The sequence below is a fragment of the Heterodontus francisci genome, chromosome 48 (genome assembly GCF_036365525.1).
Source record: "Heterodontus francisci isolate sHetFra1 chromosome 48, sHetFra1.hap1, whole genome shotgun sequence".
NCBI classification, from domain to species: domain Eukaryota; kingdom Metazoa; phylum Chordata; class Chondrichthyes; order Heterodontiformes; family Heterodontidae; genus Heterodontus; species Heterodontus francisci.
The window spans coordinates 4,047,464-4,074,993 of NC_090418.1; the positions used below are offsets into that span (position 1 = coordinate 4,047,464).

Below are 27,530 nucleotides of genomic sequence, written 5' to 3' on the forward strand. Positions count from 1 at the left end.
TCCCACGAGCAGAGAACTCTCTGCTCCACTTCAAATAGCGCTGTGGGATTTTCAACATCCGCTTCACCTCAACCAGTGGGACAGGCAGATGGGGCATTGGTTTAACATCGGTACACAGCAGCACTGTCGCTGACTTGGATAAAGACTTGGACAAATTGCAGGGCTGTGGCATAAGAACAGGGGGTGCGACTAATTGGATAATCTTCCAAAGAGCTGGCACAGGGACAACAGGACAAGTGGCCTCCTCCTGTCCTGTAGAATTCTGTGATTTTTAAAATAAGAAAATGAATCCAAATATCCACATTAAAAATAAAAGTTTTGCTGTAAAGGTGGAGTTGTTTGGATTGTAATATTTCAAACTCCTCTAATCGACAGGAAAGAAATTAAAGCTTGTGAAGTGTCTACCATATCTGCACGCAGGGATCATCCTGAGCTGATGAAGATTTGACACTGGGATAACGATGACTGAAAGACCAACTGATTAGATGCAAAGGATAATCTCCAATCAAATGCTTTGGTGCTGAAACTGAGAAGCAAATTTCTGCCGCAAAATTAAAAAAAAGACAGGGTTAGATACAGAGTAAAGCTCCCTTCCTGCTGTGGTGTTTTTCCATTTCCCTTAATATTTGAGTGACCCCATTGTCAAATTAAACCCAAAAGCATTTATCTTCCAACTTTTGCAGCCAGCAGACAGAAAACTTTTACCCCATCAGCCTGGGGCAGATTGCATATTCAGGTGCTGGAACCTACTGTGCCACCTTTTCAATAAAATGAGTAAGTTGGTAGCACCAGAAAGGGTGAGTGATGATGTGGCGATATCACAATGATATTCTGCCTCCCCCTGTGAACAGAGACAAGCCACATTGCCCAGCAGGCAGGGCTCCTGTTAGTCATAGTGATGAGATCTTGCTCCTTTCTGCAAATCCTGCTTGGATTGAAACCATAACAGATCTACAATAAACTGCTCCACTTCAGAACAGGTATGTGTTCACGTTTATCTTGGATTGCTTTATTTTTTTCTCCCCTGAGAAAGGCAGGTGAAGGACCAAGGTCCAGAGTGCAGCTACACCAGTGTCAGACAGGATGAGGTCAATCAGGAGGTAGTGGTTAGGTGATATTGGGACTGACTTTTAAAAAGTGATAAGACTGTAGGAGAAAGGAAAGGCTGAGAGGGGAGGTGGGGTTGATGAGGAGTTCCACACCCTGAGGTGCAGTAGGAGACAAGGAGTCCTGACTTGAGCAGAGGAAGGAGGAGGAAGAGTGTACAGGAGCTGGGATTTGGAGCTTGAGAGGAGAATTGAGGAACCGTCTTAGATGATGGGTACACATTAAAGAGTGAGAGACAGATTGCCCACACACACTCATTACGTCAATGTGCACAGGCAAACAGGGACGTTCAAATGAAGAGTTCGGACCCATTAACCCACCCAAGCAGAAACGAGTGCAGAGACAGCGAATGTCTGTACAACCGTTTATTTGATAAATATGTTATCTGAGTGTGCGTTACTGTACAGTGCCCTTGTGTGATGTGGGCGTGGTGACCGGGGGCCAGGAAGGGTCGTCCTGCAGCTCTTGGTGGAGTTTCTTGTGCTTCACCAGAGAGGCAGATGGACAATACATGCGGCTCAGCCAGTTCCACAGTCGATGATTGTTGGTCAGCACTTCCTATAAAAGAGAAACGATTCTTCAGCAGCAGCACGTCCTCAGTTACCACATTGCATTCATTTTCCAATTGATTGCCGCCTCTGCTGAAGGCGCTGACTAAACCATCAGCAGGCTATTTCACTGTGGGAGCCTTCACAGCTGAGGCCTGAGCCATTGGGCGACAGAGGGGAGAGACTGGGGAACAGTGGGATATAGAGGGGGGAGACACTGGGGAACAGTGGGATATAGAGGGGGGAGACACTGGGGAACAGTGGGATATAGAGAGGGGAGACACTGGGGAACAGTGGGATATAGAGAGGGGTGACACTGGGGAACAGTGGGAGATAGAGAGGGGAGACACTGGGGAACAGTGTGATATAGAGAGGGGACACACTGGGGAACAGTGGGATATAGAGAGGGGACACACTGGGGAACAGTGGGATATAGAGAGGGGAGACACTGGGGAACAGTGGGATATTGAGAGGGGACGCACTGGGGAACAGTGGGATATAGAGAGGGGACACACTGGGGAACAGTGGGATATAGAGGGAGGGGACACACTGGGAAACCGTGGGATATAGCGAGGGGAGACACTGGGGAACAGTGGGATATAGCGAGGGGAGACACTGGGGAACAGTGGGATATAGAGAGGGGAGACACTGGGGAACAGTGGGATATAGAGAGGGGACACACTGGGGAACAGTGGGATATAGAGAGGGGAGACACTGGGGAACAGTGGGATATAGAGGGGGGAGACACTGGGGAACAGTGGGATATAGAGAGGGGACACACTGGGGAACAGTGGGATATAGAGAGGGGAGACACTGGGGAACAGTGGGATATAGAGAGGGGACACACTGGGGAACAGTGGGAAAGAGAGGGGAGACACTGGGGAACAGTGGGATATAGAGAGGGGAACAGTGGGATACAGAGGGGGGAGACACTGGGGAACAGTGGGATATAGAGAGGGAACACACTGGGGAACAGTGGGATATAGAGAGGGGAGACACTGGGGAACAGTGGGATATAGAGGGGGGAGACACTGGGGAACAGTGGGATATAGAGAGGGGACACACTGGGGAACAGTGGGATATAGAGAGGGGAGACACTGGGGAACAGTGGGATATAGAGAGGGGACACACTGGGGAACAGTGGGATATATAGAGGGGAGACACTGGGGAACAGTGGGATATAGAGGGGGGAGACACTGGGGAACAGTGGGATATAGAGAGGGGACACACTGGGGAACAGTGGGATATAGAGAGGGGAGACACTGGGGAACAGTGGGATATAGAGAGGGGAACAGTGGGATACAGAGGGGGGAGACACTGGGGAACAGTGGGATATAGAGAGGGAACACACTGGGGAACAGTGGGATATAGAGAGGGGAGACACTGGGGAATAGTGGGATATAGAGAGTGGAGACACTGGGGAACAGTGGGATATAGAGAGTGGAGACACTGGGGAACAGTGGGATATAGAGAGGGGAGACACTGGGGAATAGTGGGATATAGAGAGGGGAGACACTGGGGAATAGTGGGATATAGAGAGGGGGCACACTGGGGAACAGTGGGATATAGAGAGGGGACACAACGGGGAACAGTGGGATATAGAGAGGGGAGACACTGGGGAACAGTGGGATATAGAGAGGGGAGACACTGGGGAACAGTGGGATATAGAGGGGGGAGACACTGGGGAACAGTGGGATATAGCGAGGGGAGACACTGGGGAACAGTGGGATATAGAGAGGGGAGACACTGGGGAACAGTGGGATATAGAGAGGGGAGACACTGGGGAACAGTGGGATATAGAGGGGGGAGACACTGGGGAACAGTGGGATATAGAGAGGGGAGACACTGGGGAACAGTGGGATATAGAGGGGGGAGACACTGGGGAACAGTGGGATATAGCGAGGGGAGACACTGGGGAACAGTGGGATATAGAGGGGGGAGACACTGGGGAACAGTGGGATATAGCGAGGGGAGACACTGGGGAAGAATGGGATATAGAGAGGGGAGACACTGGGGAACAGTGGGATATAGCGAGGGGAGACACTGGGGAACAGTGGGATATAGCGAGGGGAGACACTGGGGAAGAATGGGATATAGAGGGGGGAGACACTGGGGAACAGTGGGATATAGAGAGGGGGGAGACACTGGGGAAGAATGGGATATAGAGGGGGGAGACACTGGGGAACAGTGGGATATAGAGAGGGGAGACACTGGGGAACAGTGCGATATAGAGAGGGGAGACACTGGGGAACAGTGGGACATGGAGAGGGGACACACTGGGGAACAGTGGGATATAGAGGGGGGAGACACTGGGGAACAGTGGGATATAGCGAGGGGAGACACTGGGGAACAGTGGGATATAGAGAGGGGACACACTGGGGAACAGTGGGATATAGAGAGGGGACACATTGGGGAACAGTGGGATATAGAGAGGGGACACACTGGGGAACAGTGGGATATAGAGGGGGGAGACACAGGGGAACAGTGGGATATAGTGAGGGGACACATTGGGGAACAGTGGGATATAGAGAGGGGACACATTGGGGAACAGTGGGATATAGAGAGGGGACACACTGGGGAACAGTGGGATATAGAGGGGGGAGACACTGGGGAACAGTGGGATATAGAGGGGGGAGACACTGGGGAAGAGTGGGATATAGAGAGGGGAGACACTGGGGAACAGTGGGATATAGCGAGGGGAGACACTGGGGAATAGTGGGATATAGAGAGGGCAGACACTGGGGAACAGTGCGATATAGAGAGGGGACACACTGGGGAACAGTGGGATATAGAGGGGGAGACACTGGGGAACAGTGGGATATAGAGGGGGGAGACACTGGGGAACAGTGGGATATAGTGAGGGGACACATTGGGGAACAGTGGGATATTGAGAGGGGACACATTGGGGAACAGTGGGATATAGAGAGGGGACACACTGGGGAACAGTGGGATATAGAGGGGGGAGACACTGGGGAACAGTGGGATATAGAGGGGGGAGACACTGGGGAAGAGTGGGATATAGAGAGGGGAGACACTGGGGAACAGTGGGATATAGAGAGGGGACACACTGGGGAACAGTGGGATATAGAGAGGGGAGACACTGGGGAACAGTGGGATATAGAGAGGGGACACACTGGGGAACAGTGGGATATAGAGAGGGGACACACTGGGGAACAGTGGGATATAGAGAGGGGAGACACTGGGGAACAGTGCGATATAGAGAGCGGACACACTGGGGAACAGTGGGATATAGAGGGGGGAGACACTGGGGAGCAGTGGGATATAGAGGGGGGAGACACTGAGGAACAGTGGGATATAGAGAGGGGACACACTGGGGAACAGTGCGATATAGAGAGGGGAGACACTGGGGAACAGTGGGATATAGAGAGGGCAGACACTGGGGAACAGTGCGATATAGAGAGGGGACACACTGGGGAACAGTGGGATATAGAGGGGGGAGACACTGGGGAACAGTGGGATATAGAGGGGGGAGACACTGGGGAACAGTGGGATATAGAGGGGGGAGACACTGGGGAACAGTGCGATATAGAGAGGGGAGACACTGGGGAACAGTGCGATATAGAGAGGGGACACACTGGGGAACAGTGGGATATAGAGGGGGGGAGACACTGGGGAACAGTGGGATATAGAGGGGGGAGACACTGGGGAACAGTGGGATATAGAGAGGGGACACACTGGGGAACAGTGGGATATAGCGAGGGGAGACACTGGGGAACAGTGGGATATAGCGAGGGGAGACACTGGGGAACAGTGGGATATAACGAGGGGAGACACTGGGGAACAGTGGGATATAGTGGGGGGAGACACTGGGGAACAGTGGGATACAGAGAGGGGAGACACTGGGGAAGAATTGGATATAGAGGGGGCAGACACTGGGGAACAGTGGGATATAGAGAGGGGACACACTGGGGAACAGTGGGATATAGAGAGGGGAGACACTGGGGAACAGTGGGATATAGCGAGGGGAGACACTGGGGAACAGTGGGATATAGAGAGCGGACACACTGGGGAACAGTGGGATATAGAGGGGGGAGACACTGGGGAACAGTGGGATATAGAGAGGGGACACACTGGGGAACAGTGGGATATAGAGAGGGGAGACCACTGGGGAACAGTGGGATATAGCGAGGGGAGACACTGGGGAACAGTGGGATATAGAGAGGGGAGACACTGGGGAACAGTGGGATATAGCGAGGGGAGACACTGGGGAATAGTGGGATATAGAGAGGGCAGACACTGGGGAACAGTGCGATATAGAGAGGGGACACACTGGGGAACAGTGGGATATAGAGGGGGGAGACACTGGGGAACAGTGGGATATAGAGGGGGGAGACACTGGGGAACAGTGGGATATAGAGAGGGGAGACACTGGGGAACAGTGCGATATAGAGAGGGGACACACTGGGGAACAGTGGGATATAGAGAGGGGAGACACTGGGGAACAGTGGGATATAGAGAGGGGACACACTGGGGAACAGTGGGATATAGAGGGGGGAGACACTGGGGAACAGTGGGATATAGAGGGGGGAGACACTGGGGAACAGTGGGATATAGAGAGGGGACACACTGGGGAACAGTGGCCTATAGAGAGGGGACACACTGGGGAACAGTGGCCTATAGCGAGGGGAGACACTGGGGAACAGTGGGATATAGCGAGGGGACACATTGGGGAACAGTGGGATCTAGCGAGGGGAGACAGTGGGGAAGAGTGGGATATAGAGAGGGGAGACACTGGGGAACAGTGGGATATAGAGAGGGGAGACACTGGGGAACAGTGGGATATAGAGAGGGGACACACTGGGGAACAGTGGGATATAGAGAGGGGAGACACTGGGGAACAGTGGGATATAGAGGGGGGAGACACTGGGGAAGAGTGGGATATAGAGAGGGGAGACACTGGGGAACAGTGGGATATAGAGGGGGGAGACACTGGGGAAGAGTGGGATATAGAGAGGGGAGACACTGGGGAACAGTGGGATATAGAGGGGGGAGACACTGGGGAACAGTGGGATATAGAGAGGGGACAAACTGGGGAAAAGTGGGATATAGAGGGGGGACACACTGGGGAACAGTGGGATATAGAGGGGGGAGACACTGGGGAAGAGTGGGATATAGAGAGGGGAGACATTGGGGAACAGTGGGATATAGAGAGGGGACACACTGGGGAACAGTGGGATATAGAGAGGGGACACACTGAGGAACAGTGGGATATAAAGAGGGGACACACTGGGGAACAGTGGGATATAGAGGGGGGAGACACTGGGGAAGAGTGGGATATAGAGAGGGGAGACACTGGGGAACAGTGGGATATAGCGAGGGGAGACACTGGGGAATAGTGGGATATAGAGAGGGCAGACACTGGGGAACAGTGCGATATAGAGAGGGGACACACTGGGGAACAGTGGGATATAGAGGGGGGAGACACTGGGGAACAGTGGGATATAGAGGGGGGAGACACTGGGGAACAGTGGGATATAGAGAGGGGAGACACTGGGGAACAGTGGGATATAGAGAGGGGACACACTGGGGAACAGTGGGATATAGAGAGGGGAGACACTGGGGAACAGTGGGATATAGAGAGGGGACACACTGGGGAACAGTGGGATATAGAGGGGGGAGACACTGGGGAACAGTGGGATATAGAGGGGGGAGACACTGGGGAACAGTGGGATATAGAGAGGGGACACACTGGGGAACAGTGGCCTATAGAGAGGGGACACACTGGGGAACAGTGGCCTATAGCGAGGGGAGACACTGGGGAACAGTGGGATATAGCGAGGGGACACATTGGGGAACAGTGGGATCTAGCGAGGGGAGACAGTGGGGAAGAGTGGGATATAGAGAGGGGAGACACTGGGGAACAGTGGGATATAGAGAGGGGACACACTGGGGAACAGTGGGATATAGAGGGGGGAGACACTGGGGAACAGTGGGATATAGAGAGGGGAGACACTGGGGAACAGTGGGATATAGAGGGGGGAGACACTGGGGAACAGTGGGATATAGAGGGGGGAGACACTGGGGAAGAGTGGGATATAGAGAGGGGAGACACTGGGGAACAGTGGGATATAGAGAGGGGACACATTGGGGAACAGTGGGATATAGAGAGGGGACACACTGGGGAAAAGTGGGATATAGAGAGGGGACACACTGGGGAACAGTGGGATATAGAGGGGGGAGACACTGGGGAAGAGTGGGATATAGAGAGGGGAGACACTGGGGAACAGTGGGATATAGAGAGGGGACACATTGGGGAACAGTGGGATATAGAGAGGGGACACACTGGGGAACAGTGGGATATAGAGAGGGGAGACACTGGGGAACAGTGGGATATAGAGAGGGGACACACTGGGGAACAGTGGGATATAGAGAGGGGAGACACTGGGGAACAGTGGGATATAGAGAGGGGAGACACTGGGGAAGAGTGGGATATAGAGAGGGGAGACACTGGGGAACAGTGGGTTCTAGCGAGGGGAGACAGTGGGGAAGAGTGGGATATAGAGAGGGGAGACACTGGGGAACAGTGGGATATAGAGAGGGGAGACACTGGGGAACAGTGGGATATAGAGAGGGGACACACTGGGGAACAGTGGGATATAAAGAGGGGACACACTGGGGAACAGTGGGATATAGAGGGGGGAGACACTGGGGAAGAGTGGGATATAGAGAGGGGAGACACTGGGGAACAGTGGGATATAGCGAGGGGAGACACTGGGGAATAGTGGGATATAGCGAGGGGAGACACTGGGGAATAGTGGGATATAGAGAGGGCAGACACTGGGGAACAGTGCGATATAGAGAGGGGACACACTGGGGAACAGTGGGATATAGAGGGGGGAGACACTGGGGAACAGTGGGATATAGAGGGGGGAGACACTGGGGAACAGTGGGATATAGAGAGGGGAGACACTGGGGAACAGTGCGATATAGAGAGGGGACACACTGGGGAACAGTGGGATATAGAGAGGGGAGACACTGGGGAACAGTGGGATATAGAGAGGGGACACACTGGGGAACAGTGGGATATAGCGAGGGGAGACACTGGGGAAGAATGGGATATAGAGGGGGGAGACACTGGGGAACAGTGGGATATAGAGAGGGGACACACTGGGGAACAGTGGCCTATAGAGAGGGGACACACTGGGGAACAGTGGCCTATAGCGAGGGGAGACACTTGGGAACAGTGGGATATAGCGAGGGGACACATTGGGGAACAGTGGGATCTAGCGAGGGGAGACAGTGGGGAAGAGTGGGATATAGAGAGGGGACACACTGGGGAACAGTGGGATATAGAGAGGGGACACACTGGGGAACAGTGGGATATAGAGAGGGGACACACTGGGGAACAGTGGGATATAGAGAGGGGACACACTGGGGAACAGTGGCCTATAGCGAGGGGAGACACTGGGGAACAGTGGGATATAGAGAGGGGCACACTGGGGAACAGTGGGATATAGCGAGGGGAGACACTGGGGAAGAATGGGATATAGAGGGGGGAGACACTGGGGAACAGTGGGATATAGAGAGGGGACACACTGGGGAACAGTGGGATATAGAGAGGGGAGACACTGGGGAACAGTGGGATATAGAGGGGGGGGACACTGGGGAAGAGTGGGATATAGAGAGGGGCACACTGGGGAACAGTGGGATATAGCGAGGGGAGACACTGGGGAAGAATGGGATATAGAGGGGGGAGACACTGGGGAACAGTGGGATATAGAGAGGGGACACACTGGGGAACAGTGGGATATAGAGAGGGGAGACACTGGGGAAGAGTGGGATATAGAGAGGGGAGACACTGGGGAACAGTGGGATATAGAGGGGGGAGACACTGGGGAAGAGTGGGATATAGAGAGGGGAGACACTGGGGAACAGTGGGACATAGAGAGGGGACACATTGGGGAACAGTGGGATATAGAGAGGGGAGACACTGGGGAACAGTGGGATATAGAGGGGGGAGACACTGGGGAACAGTGGGATATAGAGAGGGGACACACTGGGGAAAAGTGGGATATAGAGAGGGGACACACTGGGGAACAGTGGGATATAGAGGGGGGAGACACTGGGGAAGAGTGGGATATAGAGAGGGGAGACACTGGGGAACAGTGGGATATAGAGAGGGGACACATTGGGGAACAGTGGGATATAGAGAGGGGACACACTGGGGAAAAGTGGGATATAGAGAGGGGAGACACTGGGGAAGAGTGGGATATAGAGAGGGGAGACACTGGGGAACAGTGGGATATAGAGGGGGGAGACACTGGGGAAGAGTGGGATATAGAGAGGGGAGACACTGGGGAACAGTGGGATATAGAGAGGGGACACATTGGGGAACAGTGGGATATAGAGAGGGGACACACTGGGGAACAGTGGGATATAGAGAGGGGACACACTGAGGAACAGTGGGATATAAAGAGGGGACACACTGGGGAACAGTGGGATATAGAGGGGGGAGACACTGGGGAAGAGTGGGATATAGAGAGGGGAGACACTGGGGAACAGTGGGATATAGCGAGGGGAGACACTGGGGAATAGTGGGATATAGAGAGGGCAGACACTGGGGAACAGTGCGATATAGAGAGGGGACACACTGGGGAACAGTGGGATATAGAGGGGGGAGACACTGGGGAACAGTGGGATATAGAGGGGGGAGACACTGGGGAACAGTGGGATATAGAGAGGGGAGACACTGGGGAACAGTGCGATATAGAGAGGGGACACACTGGGGAACAGTGGGATATATAGAGGGGAGACACTGGGGAACAGTGGGATATAGAGAGGGGACACACTGGGGAACAGTGGGATATAGAGGGGGGAGACACTGGGGAACAGTGGGATATAGAGGGGGGAGACACTGGGGAACAGTGGCCTATAGAGAGGGGACACACTGGGGAACAGTGGCCTATAGCGAGGGGAGACACTGGGGAACAGTGGGATATAGCGAGGGGACACATTGGGGAACAGTGGGATCTAGCGAGGGGAGACAGTGGGGAAGAGTGGGATATAGAGAGGGGAGACACTGGGGAACAGTGGGATATAGAGAGGGGAGACACTGGGGAACAGTGGGATATAGAGAGGGGACACACTGGGGAACAGTGGGATATAGAGAGGGGAGACACTGGGGAACAGTGGGATATAGAGGGGGGAGACACTGGGGAAGAGTGGGATATAGAGAGGGGAGACACTGGGGAACAGTGGGATATAGAGGGGGGAGACACTGGGGAAGAGTGGGATATAGAGAGGGGAGACACTGGGGAACAGTGGGATATAGAGAGGGGACACATTGGGGAACAGTGGGATATAGAGAGGGGACACACTGGGGAAAAGTGGGATATAGAGAGGGGACACACTGGGGAACAGTGGGATATAGAGGGGGGAGACACTGGGGAAGAGTGGGATATAGAGAGGGGAGACACTGGGGAACAGTGGGATATAGAGAGGGGACACATTGGGGAACAGTGGGATATAGAGAGGGGACACACTGGGGAAAAGTGGGATATAGAGAGGGGAGACACTGGGGAAGAGTGGGATATAGAGAGGGGAGACACTGGGGAACAGTGGGATATAGCGAGGGGAGACACTGGGGAATAGTGGGATATAGGGAGGGGACACACTGGGGAACAGTGGGATATAGAGAGGGGACACATTGGGGAACAGTGGGATATAGAGAGGGGACACACTGGGGAACAGTGGGATATAGAGGGGGGAGACACTGGGGAACAATGGGATATAGACAGGGGAGACACTGGGGAACAGTGGGATATAGAGAGGGGACACACTGGGGAACAGTGGGATATAGAGAGGGGAGACACTGGGGAAGAATGGGATATCGAGAGAGGACACACTGGGGAACAGTGGGATATAGAGAGGGGACACATTGGGGAACAGTGGGATATAGAGAGGGACACACTGGGGAACAGTGGGATATAGAGAGGGGACACACTGGGGAACAGTGGGATATAGAGAGGGGAGACACTGGGGAACAGTGGGATATAGAGAGGGGACACACTGGGGAACAGTGGGATATAGAGAGGGGACACACTGGGGAACAGTGAGATATAGAGAGGGGACACACTGGGGAACAGTGGGATATAGAGAGGGGACACACTGGGGAACAGTGGGATATAGAGAGGGGACACACTGGGGAACAGTGGGATATAGAGAGGGGAGACACTGGGGAACAGTGGGATATAGAGAGGGGACACACTGGGGAACAGTGGGATATAGAGAGGGGACACACTGGGGAACAGTGGGATATAGAGAGGGGAGACACTGGGGAAGAATGGGATATAGAGAGGGGTGACACTGGGGAACAGTGGGATATAGAGAGGGGACACACTGGGGAACAGTGGGATATAGAGAGGGGACACACTGGGCAACAGTGGGATATAGAGAGGGGACACACTGGGGAACAGTGGGATATAGAGAGGGGACACACTGGGGAACAGTGGGATATAGAGAGGGGAGACACTGGGGAAGAATGGGATATAGAGAGGGGAGACACTGGGGAACAGTGGGATATAGAGAGGGGAGACACTGGGGAACAGCGGGATATAGAGAGGGGACACACTGGGGAACAGTGGGATATAGCGAGGGGAGACACTGGGGAACAGTGGGATATGGAGAGGGGAGACACTGGGGAACAGTGGGATATAGAGAGGGGAGACACTGGGGAACAGTGGGATATAGAGAGGGGACACACTGGGGAACAGTGGGATATAGAGAGGGGAGACACTGGGGAACAGTGGGATATAGAGAGGGGACACATTGGGGAACAGTGGGATATAGAGGGGGGAGACACTGGGGAAGAGTGGGATATAGAGAGGGGAGACACTGGGGAACAGTGGGATATAGAGTGGGGAGACACTGGGGAAGAGTGGGATATAGAGAGGGGAGACACTGGGGAACAGTGGGATATAGAGAGGGGACACATTGGGGAACAGTGGGATATAGAGAGGGGACACACTGGGGAACAGTGGGATATAGAGGGGGGAGACACTGGGGAAGAGTGGGATATAGAGAGGGGACACACTGGGGAAAAGTGGGATATAGAGGGGGGAGACATTGGGGAACAGTGGGATATAGAGAGGGGACACACTGGGGAACAGTGGGATATAGAGGGGGGAGACACTGGGGAAGAGTGGGATATAGAGAGGGGAGACACTGGGGAACAGTGGGATATAGAGGGGGGAGACACTGGGGAAGAGTGGGATATAGAGAGGGGAGACACTGGGGAACAGTGGGATATAGAGGGGGGAGACACTGGGGAAGAGTGGGATATAGAGAGGGGAGACACTGGGGAACAGTGGGATATAGAGAGGGGACACATTGGGGAACAGTGGGATATAGAGAGGGGACACACTGGGGAAAAGTGGGATATAGAGAGGGGACACACTGGGGAACAGTGGGATATAGAGGGGGGAGACACTGGGGAAGAGTGGGATATAGAGAGGGGAGACACTGGGGAACAGTGGGATATAGAGAGGGGACACATTGGGGAACAGTGGGATATAGAGAGGGGACACACTGGGGAAAAGTGGGATATAGAGAGGGGAGACACTGGGGAAGAGTGGGATATAGAGAGGGGAGACACTGGGGAACAGTGGGATATAGAGGGGGGAGACACTGGGGAAGAGTGGGATATAGAGAGGGGAGACACTGGGGAACAGTGGGATATAGAGAGGGGACACATTGGGGAACAGTGGGATATAGAGAGGGGACACACTGGGGAAAAGTGGGATATAGAGGGGGGAGACATTGGGGAACAGTGGGATATAGAGAGGGGATACACTGGGGAACAGTAGGATATAGAGGGGGGAGACACTGGGGAAGAGTGGGATATAGAGAGGGGAGACACTGGGGAACAGTGGGATATAGAGAGGGGACACACTGGGGAACAGTGGGATATAGAGAGGGGACACATTGGGGAACAGTGGGATATAGAGAGGGGACACACTGGGGAACAGTGGGATATAGAGGGGGGAGACACTGGGGAACAATGGGATATAGAGAGGGGAGACACTGGGGAACAGTGGCATATAGAGAGGGGACACACTGGGGAACAGTGGGATATAGAGAGGGGAGACACTGGGGAAGAATGGGATATCGAGAGAGGACACACTGGGGAACAGTGGGATATAGAGAGGGGACACATTGGGGAACAGTGGGATATAGAGAGGGACACACTGGGGAACAGTGGGATATAGAGAGGGGACACACTGGGGAACAGTGGGATATAGAGAGGGGAGACACTGGGGAACAGTGGGATATAGAGAGGGGACACACTGGGGAACAGTGGGATATAGAGAGGGGACACACTGGGGAACAGTGAGATATAGAGAGGGGACACACTGGGGAACAGTGGGATATAGAGAGGGGACACACTGGGGAACAGTGGGATATAGAGAGGGGACACACTGGGGAACAGTGGGATATAGAGAGGGGAGACACTGGGGAACAGTGGGATATAGAGAGGGGACACACTGGGGAACAGTGGGATATAGAGAGGGGACACACTGGGGAACAGTGGGATATAGAGAGGGGAGACACTGGGGAAGAATGGGATATAGAGAGGGGTGACACTGGGGAACAGTGGGATATAGAGAGGGGAGACACTGGGGAACAGCGGGATATAGAGAGGGGACACACTGGGGAACAGTGGGATATAGCGAGGGGAGACACTGGGGAACAGTGGGATATGGAGAGGGGAGACACTGGGGAACAGTGGGATATAGAGAGGGGAGACACTGGGGAACAGTGGGATATAGAGAGGGGACACACTGGGGAACAGTGGGATATAGAGAGGGGAGACACTGGGGAACAGTGGGATATAGAGAGGGGACACATTGGGGAACAGTGGGATATAGAGGGGGGAGACACTGGGGAAGAGTGGGATATAGAGAGGGGAGACACTGGGGAACAGTGGGATATAGAGTGGGGAGACACTGGGGAAGAGTGGGATATAGAGAGGGGAGACACTGGGGAACAGTGGGATATAGAGAGGGGACACATTGGGGAACAGTGGGATATAGAGAGGGGACACACTGGGGAACAGTGGGATATAGAGGGGGGAGACACTGGGGAAGAGTGGGATATAGAGAGGGGACACACTGGGGAAAAGTGGGATATAGAGGGGGGAGACATTGGGGAACAGTGGGATATAGAGAGGGGACACACTGGGGAACAGTGGGATATAGAGGGGGGAGACACTGGGGAAGAGTGGGATATAGAGAGGGGAGACACTGGGGAACAGTGGGATATAGCGAGGGGAGACACTGGGGAATAGTGGGATATAGAGAGGGGACACACTGGGAAACAGTGGGATATAGAGAGGGGAGACACTGGGGAAGAATGGGATATAGAGAGGGGACACATTGGGGAACAGTGGGATATAGAGAGGGGACACACTGGGGAACAGTGGGATATAGAGAGGGGACACACTGAGGAACAGTGGGATATAAAGAGGGGACACACTGGGGAACAGTGGGATATAGAGGGGGGAGACACTGGGGAAGAGTGGGATATAGAGAGGGGAGACACTGGGGAACAGTGGGATATAGCGAGGGGAGACACTGGGGAATAGTGGGATATAGAGAGGGCAGACACTGGGGAACAGTGCGATATAGAGAGGGGACACACTGGGGAACAGTGGGATATAGAGGGGGGAGACACTGGGGAACAGTGGGATATAGAGGGGGGAGACACTGGGATATAGAGAGGGGAGACACTGGGGAACAGTGCGATATAGAGAGGGGACACACTGGGGAACAGTGGGATATAGAGAGGGGAGACACTGGGGAACAGTGGGATATAGAGAGGGGACACACTGGGGAACAGTGGGATATAGAGGGGGGAGACACTGGGGAACAGTGGGATATAGAGGGGGGAGACACTGGGGAACAGTGGGATATAGAGAGGGGACACACTGGGGAACAGTGGGATATAGAGAGGGGACACACTGGGGAACAGTGGCCTATAGCGAGGGGAGACACTGGGGAACAGTGGGATATAGCGAGGGGACACATTGGGGAACAGAGGGATATAGAGAGGTGACACACTGGGGAACAGTGGGATATAGAGAGGGGACACACTGGGGAACAGTGGCCTATAGAGAGGGGACACACTGGGGAACAGTGGCCTATAGCGAGGGGAGACACTGGGGAACAGTGGGATATAGCGAGGGGACACATTGGGGAACAGAGGGATATAGAGAGGGGACACACTGGGGAACAGTGGGATATAGAGAGGGGAGACACTGGGGAACAGTGGGATATAGAGAGGGTACACACTGGGGAACAGTGGGATATAGAGAGGGGAGACACTGGGGAACAGTGGGATATAGAGAGGGGAGACACTGGGGAAGAGTGGGATATAGAGAGGGGAGACACTGGGGAACAGTGGGATCTAGCGAGGGGAGACAGTGGGGAAGAGTGGGATATAGAGAGGGGAGACACTGGGGAACAGTGGGATATAGAGAGGGGAGACACTGGGGAACAGTGGAATATAGAGAGGGGACATACTGGGGAACAGTGGGATATAAAGAGGGGACACACTGGGGAACAGTGGGATATAGAGGGGGGAGACACTGGGGAAGAGTGGGATATAGAGAGGGGAGACACTGGGGAACAGTGGGATATAGCGAGGGGAGACACTGGGGAATAGTGGGATATAGAGAGGGCAGACACTGGGGAACAGTGCGATATAGAGAGGGGACACACTGGGGAACAGTGGGATATAGAGGGGGGAGACACTGGGGAACAGTGGGATATAGAGGGGGGAGACACTGGGGAACAGTGGGATATAGAGAGGGGAGACACTGGGGAACAGTGCGATATAGAGAGGGGACACACTGGGGAACAGTGGGATATAGAGAGGGGAGACACTGGGGAACAGTGGGATATAGAGAGGGGACACACTGGGGAACAGTGGGATATAGCGAGGGGAGACACTGGGGAAGAATGGGATATAGAGGGGGGAGACACTGGGGAACAGTGGGATATAGAGAGGGGACACACTGGGGAACAGTGGCCTATAGAGAGGGGACACACTGGGGAACAGTGGCCTATAGCGAGGGGAGACACTTGGGAACAGTGGGATATAGCGAGGGGACACATTGGGGAACAGTGGGATCTAGCGAGGGGAGACAGTGGGGAAGAGTGGGATATAGAGAGGGGACACACTGGGGAACAGTGGGATATAGAGAGGGGACACACTGGGGAACAGTGGGATATAGAGAGGGGACACACTGGGGAACAGTGGGATATAGAGAGGGGACACACTGGGGAACAGTGGCCTATAGCGAGGGGAGACACTGGGGAACAGTGGGATATAGAGAGGGGCACACTGGGGAACAGTGGGATATAGCGAGGGGAGACACTGGGGAAGAATGGGATATAGAGGGGGGAGACACTGGGGAACAGTGGGATATAGAGAGGGGACACACTGGGGAACAGTGGGATATAGAGAGGGGAGACACTGGGGAACAGTGGGATATAGAGGGGGGAGACACTGGGGAAGAGTGGGATATAGAGAGGGGCACACTGGGGAACAGTGGGATATTGCGAGGGGAGACACTGGGGAAGAATGGGATATAGAGGGGGGAGACACTGGGGAACAGTGGGATATAGAGAGGGGACACACTGGGGAACAGTGGGATATAGAGAGGGGAGACACTGGGGAACAGTGGGATATAGAGGGGGGAGACACTGGGGAAGAGTGGGATATAGAGAGGGGAGACACTGGGGAACAGTGGGATATAGAGGGGGGAGACACTGGGGAACAGTGGGATATAGAGAGGGGACACACTGGGGAAAAGTGGGATATAGAGAGGGGACACACTGGGGAACAGTGGGATATAGAGAGGGGACACATTGGGGAACAGTGGGATATAGAGATGGGACACACTGGGGAAAAGTGGGATATAGAGAGGGGAGACACTGGGGAAGAGTGGGATATAGAGAGGGGAGACACTGGGGAACAGTGGGATATAGAGGGGGGAGACACTGGGGAAGAGTGGGATATAGAGAGGGGAGACACTGGGGAACAGTGGGATATAGAGAGGGGACACATTGGGGAACAGTGGGATATAGAGAGGGGACACACTGGGGAACAGTGGGATATAGAGAGGGGACACACTGAGGAACAGTGGGATATAAAGAGGGGACACACTGGGGAACAGTGGGATATAGAGGGGGGAGACACTGGGGAAGAGTGGGATATAGAGAGGGGAGACACTGGGGAACAGTGGGATATAGCGAGGGGAGACACTGGGGAATAGTGGGATATAGAGAGGGCAGACACTGGGGAACAGTGCGATATAGAGAGGGGACACACTGGGGAACAGTGGGATATAGAGGGGGGAGACACTGGGGAACAGTGGGATATAGAGGGGGGAGACACTGGGGAACAGTGGGATATAGAGAGGGGAGACACTGGGGAACAGTGCGATATAGAGAGGGGACACACTGGGGAACAGTGGGATATAGAGAGGGGAGACACTGGGGAACAGTGGGATATAGAGAGGGGACACACTGGGGAACAGTGGGATATAGAGGGGGGAGACACTGGGGAACAGTGGGATATAGAGAGGGGACACACTGGGGAACAGTGGCCTATAGAGAGGGGACACACTGGGGAACAGTGGCCTATAGCGAGGGGAGACACTGGGGAACAGTGGGATATAGCGAGGGGACACATTGGGGAACAGTGGGATCTAGCGAGGGGAGACAGTGGGGAAGAGTGGGATATAGAGAGGGGAGACACTGGGGAACAGTGGGATATAGAGAGGGGAGACACTGGGGAACAGTGGGATATAGAGAGGGGACACACTGGGGAACAGTGGGATATAGAGAGGGGAGACACTGGGGAACAGTGGGATATAGAGGGGGGAGACACTGGGGAAGAGTGGGATATAGAGAGGGGAGACACTGGGGAACAGTGGGATATAGAGGGGGGAGACACTGGGGAAGAGTGGGATATAGAGAGGGGAGACACTGGGGAACAGTGGGATATAGAGAGGGGACACATTGGGGAACAGTGGGATATAGAGAGGGGACACACTGGGGAAAAGTGGGATATAGAGAGGGGACACACTGGGGAACAGTGGGATATAGAGGGGGGAGACACTGGGGAAGAGTGGGATATAGAGAGGGGAGACACTGGGGAACAGTGGGATATAGAGAGGGGACACATTGGGGAACAGTGGGATATAGAGAGGGGACACACTGGGGAAAAGTGGGATATAGAGAGGGGAGACACTGGGGAAGAGTGGGATATAGAGAGGGGAGACACTGGGGAACAGTGGGATATAGAGGGGGGAGACACTGGGGAAGAGTGGGATATAGAGAGGGGAGACACTGGGGAACAGTGGGATATAGAGAGGGGACACACTGGGGAAAAGTGGGATATAGAGGGGGGAGACATTGGGGAACAGTGGGATAGAGAGAGGGGATACACTGGGGAACAGTAGGATATAGAGGGGGGAGACACTGGGGAAGAGTGGGATATAGAGAGGGGAGACACTGGGGAACAGTGGGATATAGCGAGGGGAGACACTGGGGAATAGTGGGATATAGAGAGGGGACACACTGGGGAACAGTGGGATATAGAGAGGGGACACATTGGGGAACAGTGGGATATAGAGAGGGGACACACTGGGGAACAGTGGGATATAGAGGGGGGAGACACTGGGGAACAATGGGATATAGAGAGGGGAGACACTGGGGAACAGTGGGATATAGAGAGGGGACACACTGGGGAACAGTGGGATATAGAGAGGGGAGACAATGGGGAAGAATGGGATATCGAGAGAGGACACACTGGGGAACAGTGGGATATAGAGAGGGGACACATTGGGGAACAGTGGGATATAGAGAGGGACACACTGGGGAACAGTGGGATATAGAGAGGGGACACACTGGGGAACAGTGGGATATAGAGAGGGGAGACACTGGGGAACAGTGGGATATAGAGAGGGGACACACTGGGGAACAGTGGGATATAGAGAGGGGACACACTGGGGAACAGTGAGATATAGAGAGGGGACACACTGGGGAACAGTGGGATATAGAGAGGGGACACACTGGGGAACAGTGGGATATAGAGAGGGGACACACTGGGGAACAGTGGGATATAGAGAGGGGAGACACTGGGGAACAGTGGGATATAGAGAGGGGACACACTGGGGAACAGTGGGATATAGAGAGGGGACACACTGGGGAACAGTGGGATATAGAGAGGGGAGACACTGGGGAAGAATGGGATATAGAGAGGGGTGACACTGGGGAACAGTGGGATATAGAGAGGGGACACACTGGGGAACAGTGGGATATAGAGAGGGGACACACTGGGCAACAGTGGGATATAGAGAGGGGACACACTGGGGAACAGTGGGATATAGAGAGGGGACACACTGGGGAACAGTGGGATATAGAGAGGGGAGACACTGGGGAAGAATGGGATATAGAGAGGGGAGACACTGGGGAACAGTGGGATATAGAGAGGGGAGACACTGGGGAACAGCGGGATATAGAGAGGGGACACACTGGGGAACAGTGGGATATAGCGAGGGGAGACACTGGGGAACAGTGGGATATGGAGAGGGGAGACACTGGGGAACAGTGGGATATGGAGAGGGGAGACACTGGGGAACAGTGGGATATAGAGAGGGGAGACACTGGGGAACAGTGGGATATAGAGAGGGGACACACTGGGGAACAGTGGGATATAGAGAGGGGAGACACTGGGGAACAGTGGGATATAGAGAGGGGACACATTGGGGAACAGTGGGATATAGAGGGGGGACACACTGGGGAACAGTGGGATATAGAGAGGGGAGACACTGGGGAACAGTGGGATATAGAGAGGGGACACACTGGGGAACAGTGGGATATAGAGGGGGGAGACACTGGGGAACAGTGAGATATAGAGAGGGGACACACTGGGGAACAGTGGGATATAGAGGGGGGAGACACTGGGGAACAGTGGGATATAGAGAGGGGACACACTGGGGAACAGTGGGATATAGCGAGGGGAGACACTGGGGAACAGTGGGATATAGCGAGGGGAGACACTGGGGAAGAGTGGGATCTCGCGAGGGGAGACACTGGGGAAGAGTGGGATATAGAGAGGGCAGACACTGGGGAACAGTGCGATATCGAGGGGGGAGACACTGGGGAACAGTGGGATATAGCGAGGGGAGACACTGGGGAACAGTGGGATATAGCGAGGGGACACATTGGGGAACAGTGGGATCTAGCGAGGGGAGACAGTGGGGAAGAGTGGGATATAGAGAGGGGAGACACTGGGGAACAGTGGGATATAGCGAGGGGAGACACTGGGGAAGAGTGGGATATAGAGAGGGGAGACACTGGGGAACAGTGGGATATAGAGAGGGGAAACACTGGGGAACAGTGGGATATAGAGGGGGGAGACACTGGGGAACAGTGGGATATAGAGAGGGGAGACACTGGGGAACAGTGGGATATAGAGAGGGGAGACACTGGGGAACAGTGCGATATAGAGAGGGGAGACACTGGGGAACAGTGCGATATAGAGGGGGGAGACACTGGGGAACAGTGGGATATGGAGGGGGGAGACACTGGGGAACAGTGGGATATAGAGAGGGGAGACACTGGGGAACAGTGCGATATAGAGAGGGGAGACACTGGGGAACAGTGGAATATAGAGGGGGGAGACACTGGGGAACAGTGGGATATAGAGAGAGGAGACACTGGGGAACAGTGCGATATAGAGAGGGGACACACTGGGGAACAGTGGGATATAGAGGGGGGGAGACACTGGGGAACAGTGGGATATAGAGGGGGGAGACACTGGGGAACAGTGGGATATAGAGAGGGGACACACTGGGGAACAGTGGGATATAGAGAGGGGAGACACTGGGGAACAGTGGGATATAGAGAGGGGACACACTGGGGAACAGTGGGATATAGCGAGGGGAGACACTGGGGAACAGTGGGATATAGCGAGGGGAGACACTGGGGAACAGTGGGATATAGAGGGGGGAGACACTGGGGAACAGTGGGATATAGAGGGGGGAGACACTGGGGAACAGTGGGATATAGAGAGGGGAGACACTGGGGAAGAATGGGATATAGAGGGGGGAGACACTGGGGAACAGTGAGATATAGAGAGGGGACACACTGGGGAACAGTGGGATATAGAGGGGGGAGACACTGGGGAACAGTGGGATATAGAGAGGGGACACACTGGGGAACAGTGGGATATAGCGAGGGGAGACACTGGGGAACAGTGGGATATAGCGAGGGGAGACACTGGGGAAGAGTGGGATCTCGCGAGGGGAGACACTGGGGAAGAGTGGGATATAGAGAGGGCAGACACTGGGGAACAGTGCGATATCGAGGGGGGAGACACTGGGGAACAGTGGGATATAGCGAGGGGAGACACTGGGGAACAATGTGATACAGAGAGGAGACACACTGGGGAACAGTGGGATATAGAGGGGGGAGACACTGGGGAACAGTGGGATATAGAGGGGGGAGACACTGGGGAACAGTGGGATATAGAGGGGGGAGACACTGGGGAACAGTGGGATATAGAGAGGGGAGACACTGGGGAACAGTGGGATATAGAGAGGGGACACACTGGGGAACAGTGGGATATAGAGAGGGGACACACTGGGGAACAGTGTGATATTGAGAGGGGAGACACTGGGGAACGGTGCGATATAGAGAGGGGACACACTGGGGAACAGTGGGATATAGAGAGGGGAGACACTGGGGAACAGTGGGATTTGGAGAGGGGACACACTGGGGAACAGTGGGATTTAGAGGGGACACAATGGGGAACAGCGGGATATAGAGAGAAACAGTGAGGTTTTGGGGAACACACTAGGAAACAGTAACACAGAAAAGCTACACTTCAAACCCCTTTCTCAATGGGCACTGTGACCTGGCTGGGAGTGAGCAGCAGATTAAGACCCAGAGGAATGAGAATTTATTAATCAGATTTAAACATTACCTCCAGAAAGACTGAAAGGACAAAATGGCCAACGACCATGAGCAGAATATAGATCCTCCAGATATATGGGATGCAGACGAACTGGGAAAAAATCCGAAGAAAGAGTGATTAATAATAGTTCCAGGGCTCTGTATACACTCCAGGAGTGTATTAAAACTGGAAGCAAGAGCTGCCCGCTACCTTGTGTTAAATGTAGCACTTTTAGCCACACAGGCCACGTATGCCCACATCTCCGAACCCCAGGTCTGTGCAGAGGCAGCAGTACCTCAAGTGGCTCTGGCTCAGAGACGGGGATAATCATCCAGGATACTTCGGCCAGTGCACCGTTAGGTGGGCACCAGTGTGGACAATGGCTGGGGGCTGTTGGCGATTCCTCTTGCAGTCAAATATCAGCCAAGACTCAGCGGATCCTCAATTTCCTCTGACGCCAGAAGGGTTTCCTCACACTGACGGGGTTTACCTGTCACGCAGAATCGAAGGTAATTTGGGGCCTTTGTTGCCTGGCCTCACTCAGGAACAACATTCACTTGGGGACAGTACCAGAGGGCAGCTGTGGAACTGGACCCCAGTTAGAAATGAACCAGGTTATATTTCTGTCGTGTCTTTCACCCCCTCAGGATATCCCAAAGTGCTTTACAGCCAATGAACTACTTTTGAAATATAGTCACTGTTTTAATGTAGGAAAGGGAGCACCCAATTTGCACACAGCGAGATTCCACAAACAGCAATGTGATCATTTATTTTAGTGATGTTGGTCCCAGAACACAGGGGCAGAACTCACATGGACTTCAAAATAATGCCAGGGGGTCTTTTATGTCTACCTGAGGGGTCAGACAACTTTAATGTCTCTTCCAAAAGGCAGAACCTCCGACAGTGCAGCACTCCCTCAGTACTGACCCTCCGACAGTGCAGCGCTCCCTCAGTACTGACCCTCTGACAGTGCAGCGCTCCCTCACTACTGACCCTCCGACAGTGCAGCACTCCCTCAGTACTGACCCTCCGACAGTGCAGCGCTCCCTCAGTACTGACCCTCCGACAGTGCAGCACTCCCTCAGTACTGACCCTCTGACAGTGCAGCACTCCCTCAGTACTGACCCTCCGACAGTGCAGCGCTCCCTCAGTACTGACCCTCCGACAGTGTAGCTCTCCACTGTGGGTGTTGAGCTGGACTTTGTGTTAAAGGCTCCGGTGTGGGACATGAGTCCACAACCTTGTGACTCAGGGATGACTCATGCCTTCACGGAAGGGAAGTATCTTTAGATCGAGGGAGGGAAAATATTGATGAATGAAAGCAGATTGGAAGCTGCTTTACCTCGAAAAAAGTGTCGAGGCTGCTGCTTGGAAAGAGCATCAGGAACAAAGTGAAAAGATAGAGGACGACCAGAACAGCCAGGAACAGATCTGGGGGAAAAAAGCAAAGAACCTGTGTTTATATCAAACTTCATCACATCTTCCAGAATCATCTCAAAGCACTTTACACACACACAAACACAGCAGACAGCTTTCTGCACAGAACAAGATGTCACAATGAGTAATGAAATGAACAACCTTTATAGTGAAGTTGATTGAAGGATAAATATTGGCTGAGGACACCGAGGAGAAGCCTCGGATTATCTTTGGATCGTGGCCACGGGATCTTTACTATCAGCCTCAGGTACAGATAAGGCCTGGTTTAACATCTCATCCAAAAGACGGCGTCTCCGACAGTGCAGCACTCCCTCAGTACTGACCCTCCGACAGTGCAGCACTCCCTCAGTACTGACCCTCCGACAGTGCAGCACTCCCTCAATACTGACCCTCCGATAGTGCAGCACTCCCTCAGTACTGACCCTCCGACAGTGCAGCACTCCCTCAATACTGACCCTCCGATAGTGCAGCACTCCCTCAGTACTGACCCTCCGACAGTGCAGCACTCCCACAGTACTGACCCTCCGACCGTGCAGCACTCCCTCAGTACTGACCCTCCGACAGTGCAGCACTCCCTCAGTACTGACCCTCCGACAGTGCAGCACTCCCTCAATACTGACCCTCCAATAGTGCAGCACTCCCTCAGTACTGACCCTCCGACAGTGCAGCACTCCCTCAGTACTGACCCTCCGACAGTGCAGCACTCCCTCAATACTGACCCTCCGATAGTGCAGCACCCTCTCAGTACTGACCCTCCGACAGTGCAGCACTCCCACAGTACTGACCCTCCGACCGTGCAGCACTCCCTCAGTACTGACCCTCCGACAGTGCAGCACTCACTCAGTATTGACCCTCCGACAGTGCAGCACTCCCTCAATACTGACCCTCCAATAGTGCAGCACTCCCTCAGTACTGACCCTCCGACAGTGCAGCACTCCCTCAGTACTGACCCTCCGACAGTGCAGCACTCCCTCAGTACTGACCCTCCGACAGTGCAGCTCTCCCTCAGTACTGACCCTCCGACAGTGCAGCACGCCCTCAGTACTGACCCTCCGACAGTGCAGCACGCCCTCAGTACTGACCCTCCGACAGTGCAGCACTCCCTCAGTACTGACCCTCCGACAGTGTAGCATGCCCTCAGTACTGACCCTCCGACAGTGCAGCACTCCCTCAGTACTGACCCTCCGACAGTGCAGCACTTCCTCAGTACTGACCCTCCGACAGTGCAGCACTCCCTCAGTACTGACCCTCCGACAGTGCAGCACTCCCTCAGTACTGACCCTCCAACAGTGCAGCACTCCCTCAGTACTGACCATCCAACAGTGCAGCACTTCCTCAGTACTGACCCTCTGACAGTGCAGCACTCCCTCAGTACTGACCATCCGACAGTGCAGCACTTCCTCAGTACTGACCCTCCGACAGTGCAGCACTCCCTCAGTACTGACCCTCCGACAGTGCAGCACTCCCTCAGTACTGACCCTCTGACAGTGCAGCACTCCCTCAGTACTGACCATCCGACAGTGCAGCACTCCCTCAGTACTGACCCTCTGACAGTGCAGCACTCCCTCAGTACTGACCCTCTGACAGTGCAGCACGCCCTCAGTACTGACCCTCCGACAGTGCAGCACTCCCTCAGTACTGACCCTCCGACAGTGCAGCACTCCCTCAGTACTGACCCTCTGACAGTGCAGCACTCCCTCAGTACTGACCCTCTGACAGTGCAGCACTCCCTCAGTACTGACCATCCGACAGTGCAGCACTCCCTCAGTACTGACCCTCTGACAGTGCAGCACTCCCTCAGTACTGACCATCCGACAGTGCAGCACTCCCTCAGGACTGACCCTCCGACAGTGCAGCACTCCCTCAGTACTGACCCTCCGACAGTGCAGCACTCCCTCAGTACTGACCCTCTGACAGTGCAGCACTCCCTCAGTACTGACCATCCGACAGTGCAGCACTCCCTCAGTACTGACCCTCTGACAGTGCAGCACTCCCTCAGTACTGACCCTCTGACAGTGCAGCACGCCCTCAGTCCTGACCCTCCGACAGTGCAGCACTCCCTCAGTACTGACCCTCTGACAGTGCAGCACTCCCTCAGTACTGACCCTCTGACAGTGCAGCACTCCCTCAGTACTGACCATCCGACAGTGCAGCACTCCCTCAGTACTGACCCTCTGACAGTGCAGCACTCCCTCAGTACTGCACTAGTAGTGTCAGTCTGGATTATGTGCTCAAGTCTCTGGGGTGAGACTTGAACCCTCGAACGTCTGACCCAGAAACAAGCTGGAAAAGCGTCTACCAGCAAACCGTTGATGTCTCTGAATGGCCCTCCCCAGGGGTCCTCCCCAGGGGTCCTCCCTGTCCGTGCAGATACTCACAGTTGGTGGAGATGGGTTTGCGGAAGGGTTTCCCCATGGAGAAGACGAATGCGATGGTGATGTACTGGAAAACAGACACAAAAAAGACGGTGGTGTTGACGTAGTTGCTGATTTTCCATTGCATGTTGAATAGGATCCCACTGTTGTTCCGGGAATGTGGGGCCGGCATTCCATAAAACGTGTGGTTGGAAGTGCACGCCCTGCCAGGAGAGAGATCCGTCACGAGAGTTAGTCTTTAAAATGAAGTTTGTTCTCAGTCAATGCCTCACACATGAGTTTAAAGGGCCAATGCCTCACACTAGTCAGGTGAGAAGGTTCACAATCTCGTGGGTGGCACTCCTGTCTCAGTCATCGGCTTGTGACTTTGAGGCCCCTCTCCAGCCACATAAACCCAACGGGAACAGAGGGAATGTTGTGCTGCCAATCTGACTGAGGCTCCACCTAACTGTCCACCTGGATGTGAATGATCCCAGCGCTATTGGAACAGGAGTCGAGAATTTTCCCAGTCTCTTAATCACCAGCACCAAAACACAGATTCACCAGTTATTTACCTGATTTGAGATCTTGCTGTGCACAAAACAGCAGCACAACAATAACAACACTTTGAAAGTAACTGAGTGGCTGTGATGAGATTCAGAGCTGTGCTATTTATCTCTCACTGTCACACCCGGCTCTCTCATGTCAGCTGCCTTTTGAATATCATTTTCCTCCGGTACCCCGTCCGCAGATAATTCCAAACATTTCTCCATCTGACTAAGAAGCTCCTCCGTTATCTGTTATCAATTTATTCTGTTTGTCTGCCTTCTGGAATCTGGAATCTATTATTCAGGAAGTCTTAACAATGCACTTAGAAAATCACAGTATGATTGGAACAAGTCAGCATGGTTTTAGATTTAGATTTAGAGATACAGCACTGAAACAGGCCCTTTGGCCCACCGAGTCTGTGCCGACCATTAACCACCCATTTATACTAATCCTACAGTAATCCCATATTCCTATCACATCCTCACCTGTCCCTATATTTTCCCTCCCACCTACCTGTACTAGTGACAATTTATAATGGCCAATTTAC

The 27,530-nt window shown here is 53.9% G+C and overlaps 1 protein-coding gene across 1 annotated transcript in view; it reads right to left on the bottom strand.

Annotated features, from left to right (window-relative positions):
- Nucleotides 1–1,464: 1,464 nt before the first annotated feature.
- The window catches only part of LOC137357329 (polyamine-transporting ATPase 13A3-like), a 74,886-nt gene continuing 48,820 nt past the window's right edge, over nucleotides 1,465–27,530 (bottom strand). The window contains exons 24-27 of the mRNA XM_068023583.1: nucleotides 26,459–26,658; nucleotides 23,986–24,074; nucleotides 22,674–22,754; nucleotides 1,465–1,665 (exon numbers count right to left, since the gene is read on the bottom strand). Coding sequence (XP_067879684.1) covers nucleotides 1,504–1,665; nucleotides 22,674–22,754; nucleotides 23,986–24,074; nucleotides 26,459–26,658 — 532 coding nt within the window. The 3' untranslated portion in view covers nucleotides 1,465–1,503. The remainder of the gene's footprint in view (nucleotides 1,666–22,673; nucleotides 22,755–23,985; nucleotides 24,075–26,458; nucleotides 26,659–27,530) is intronic.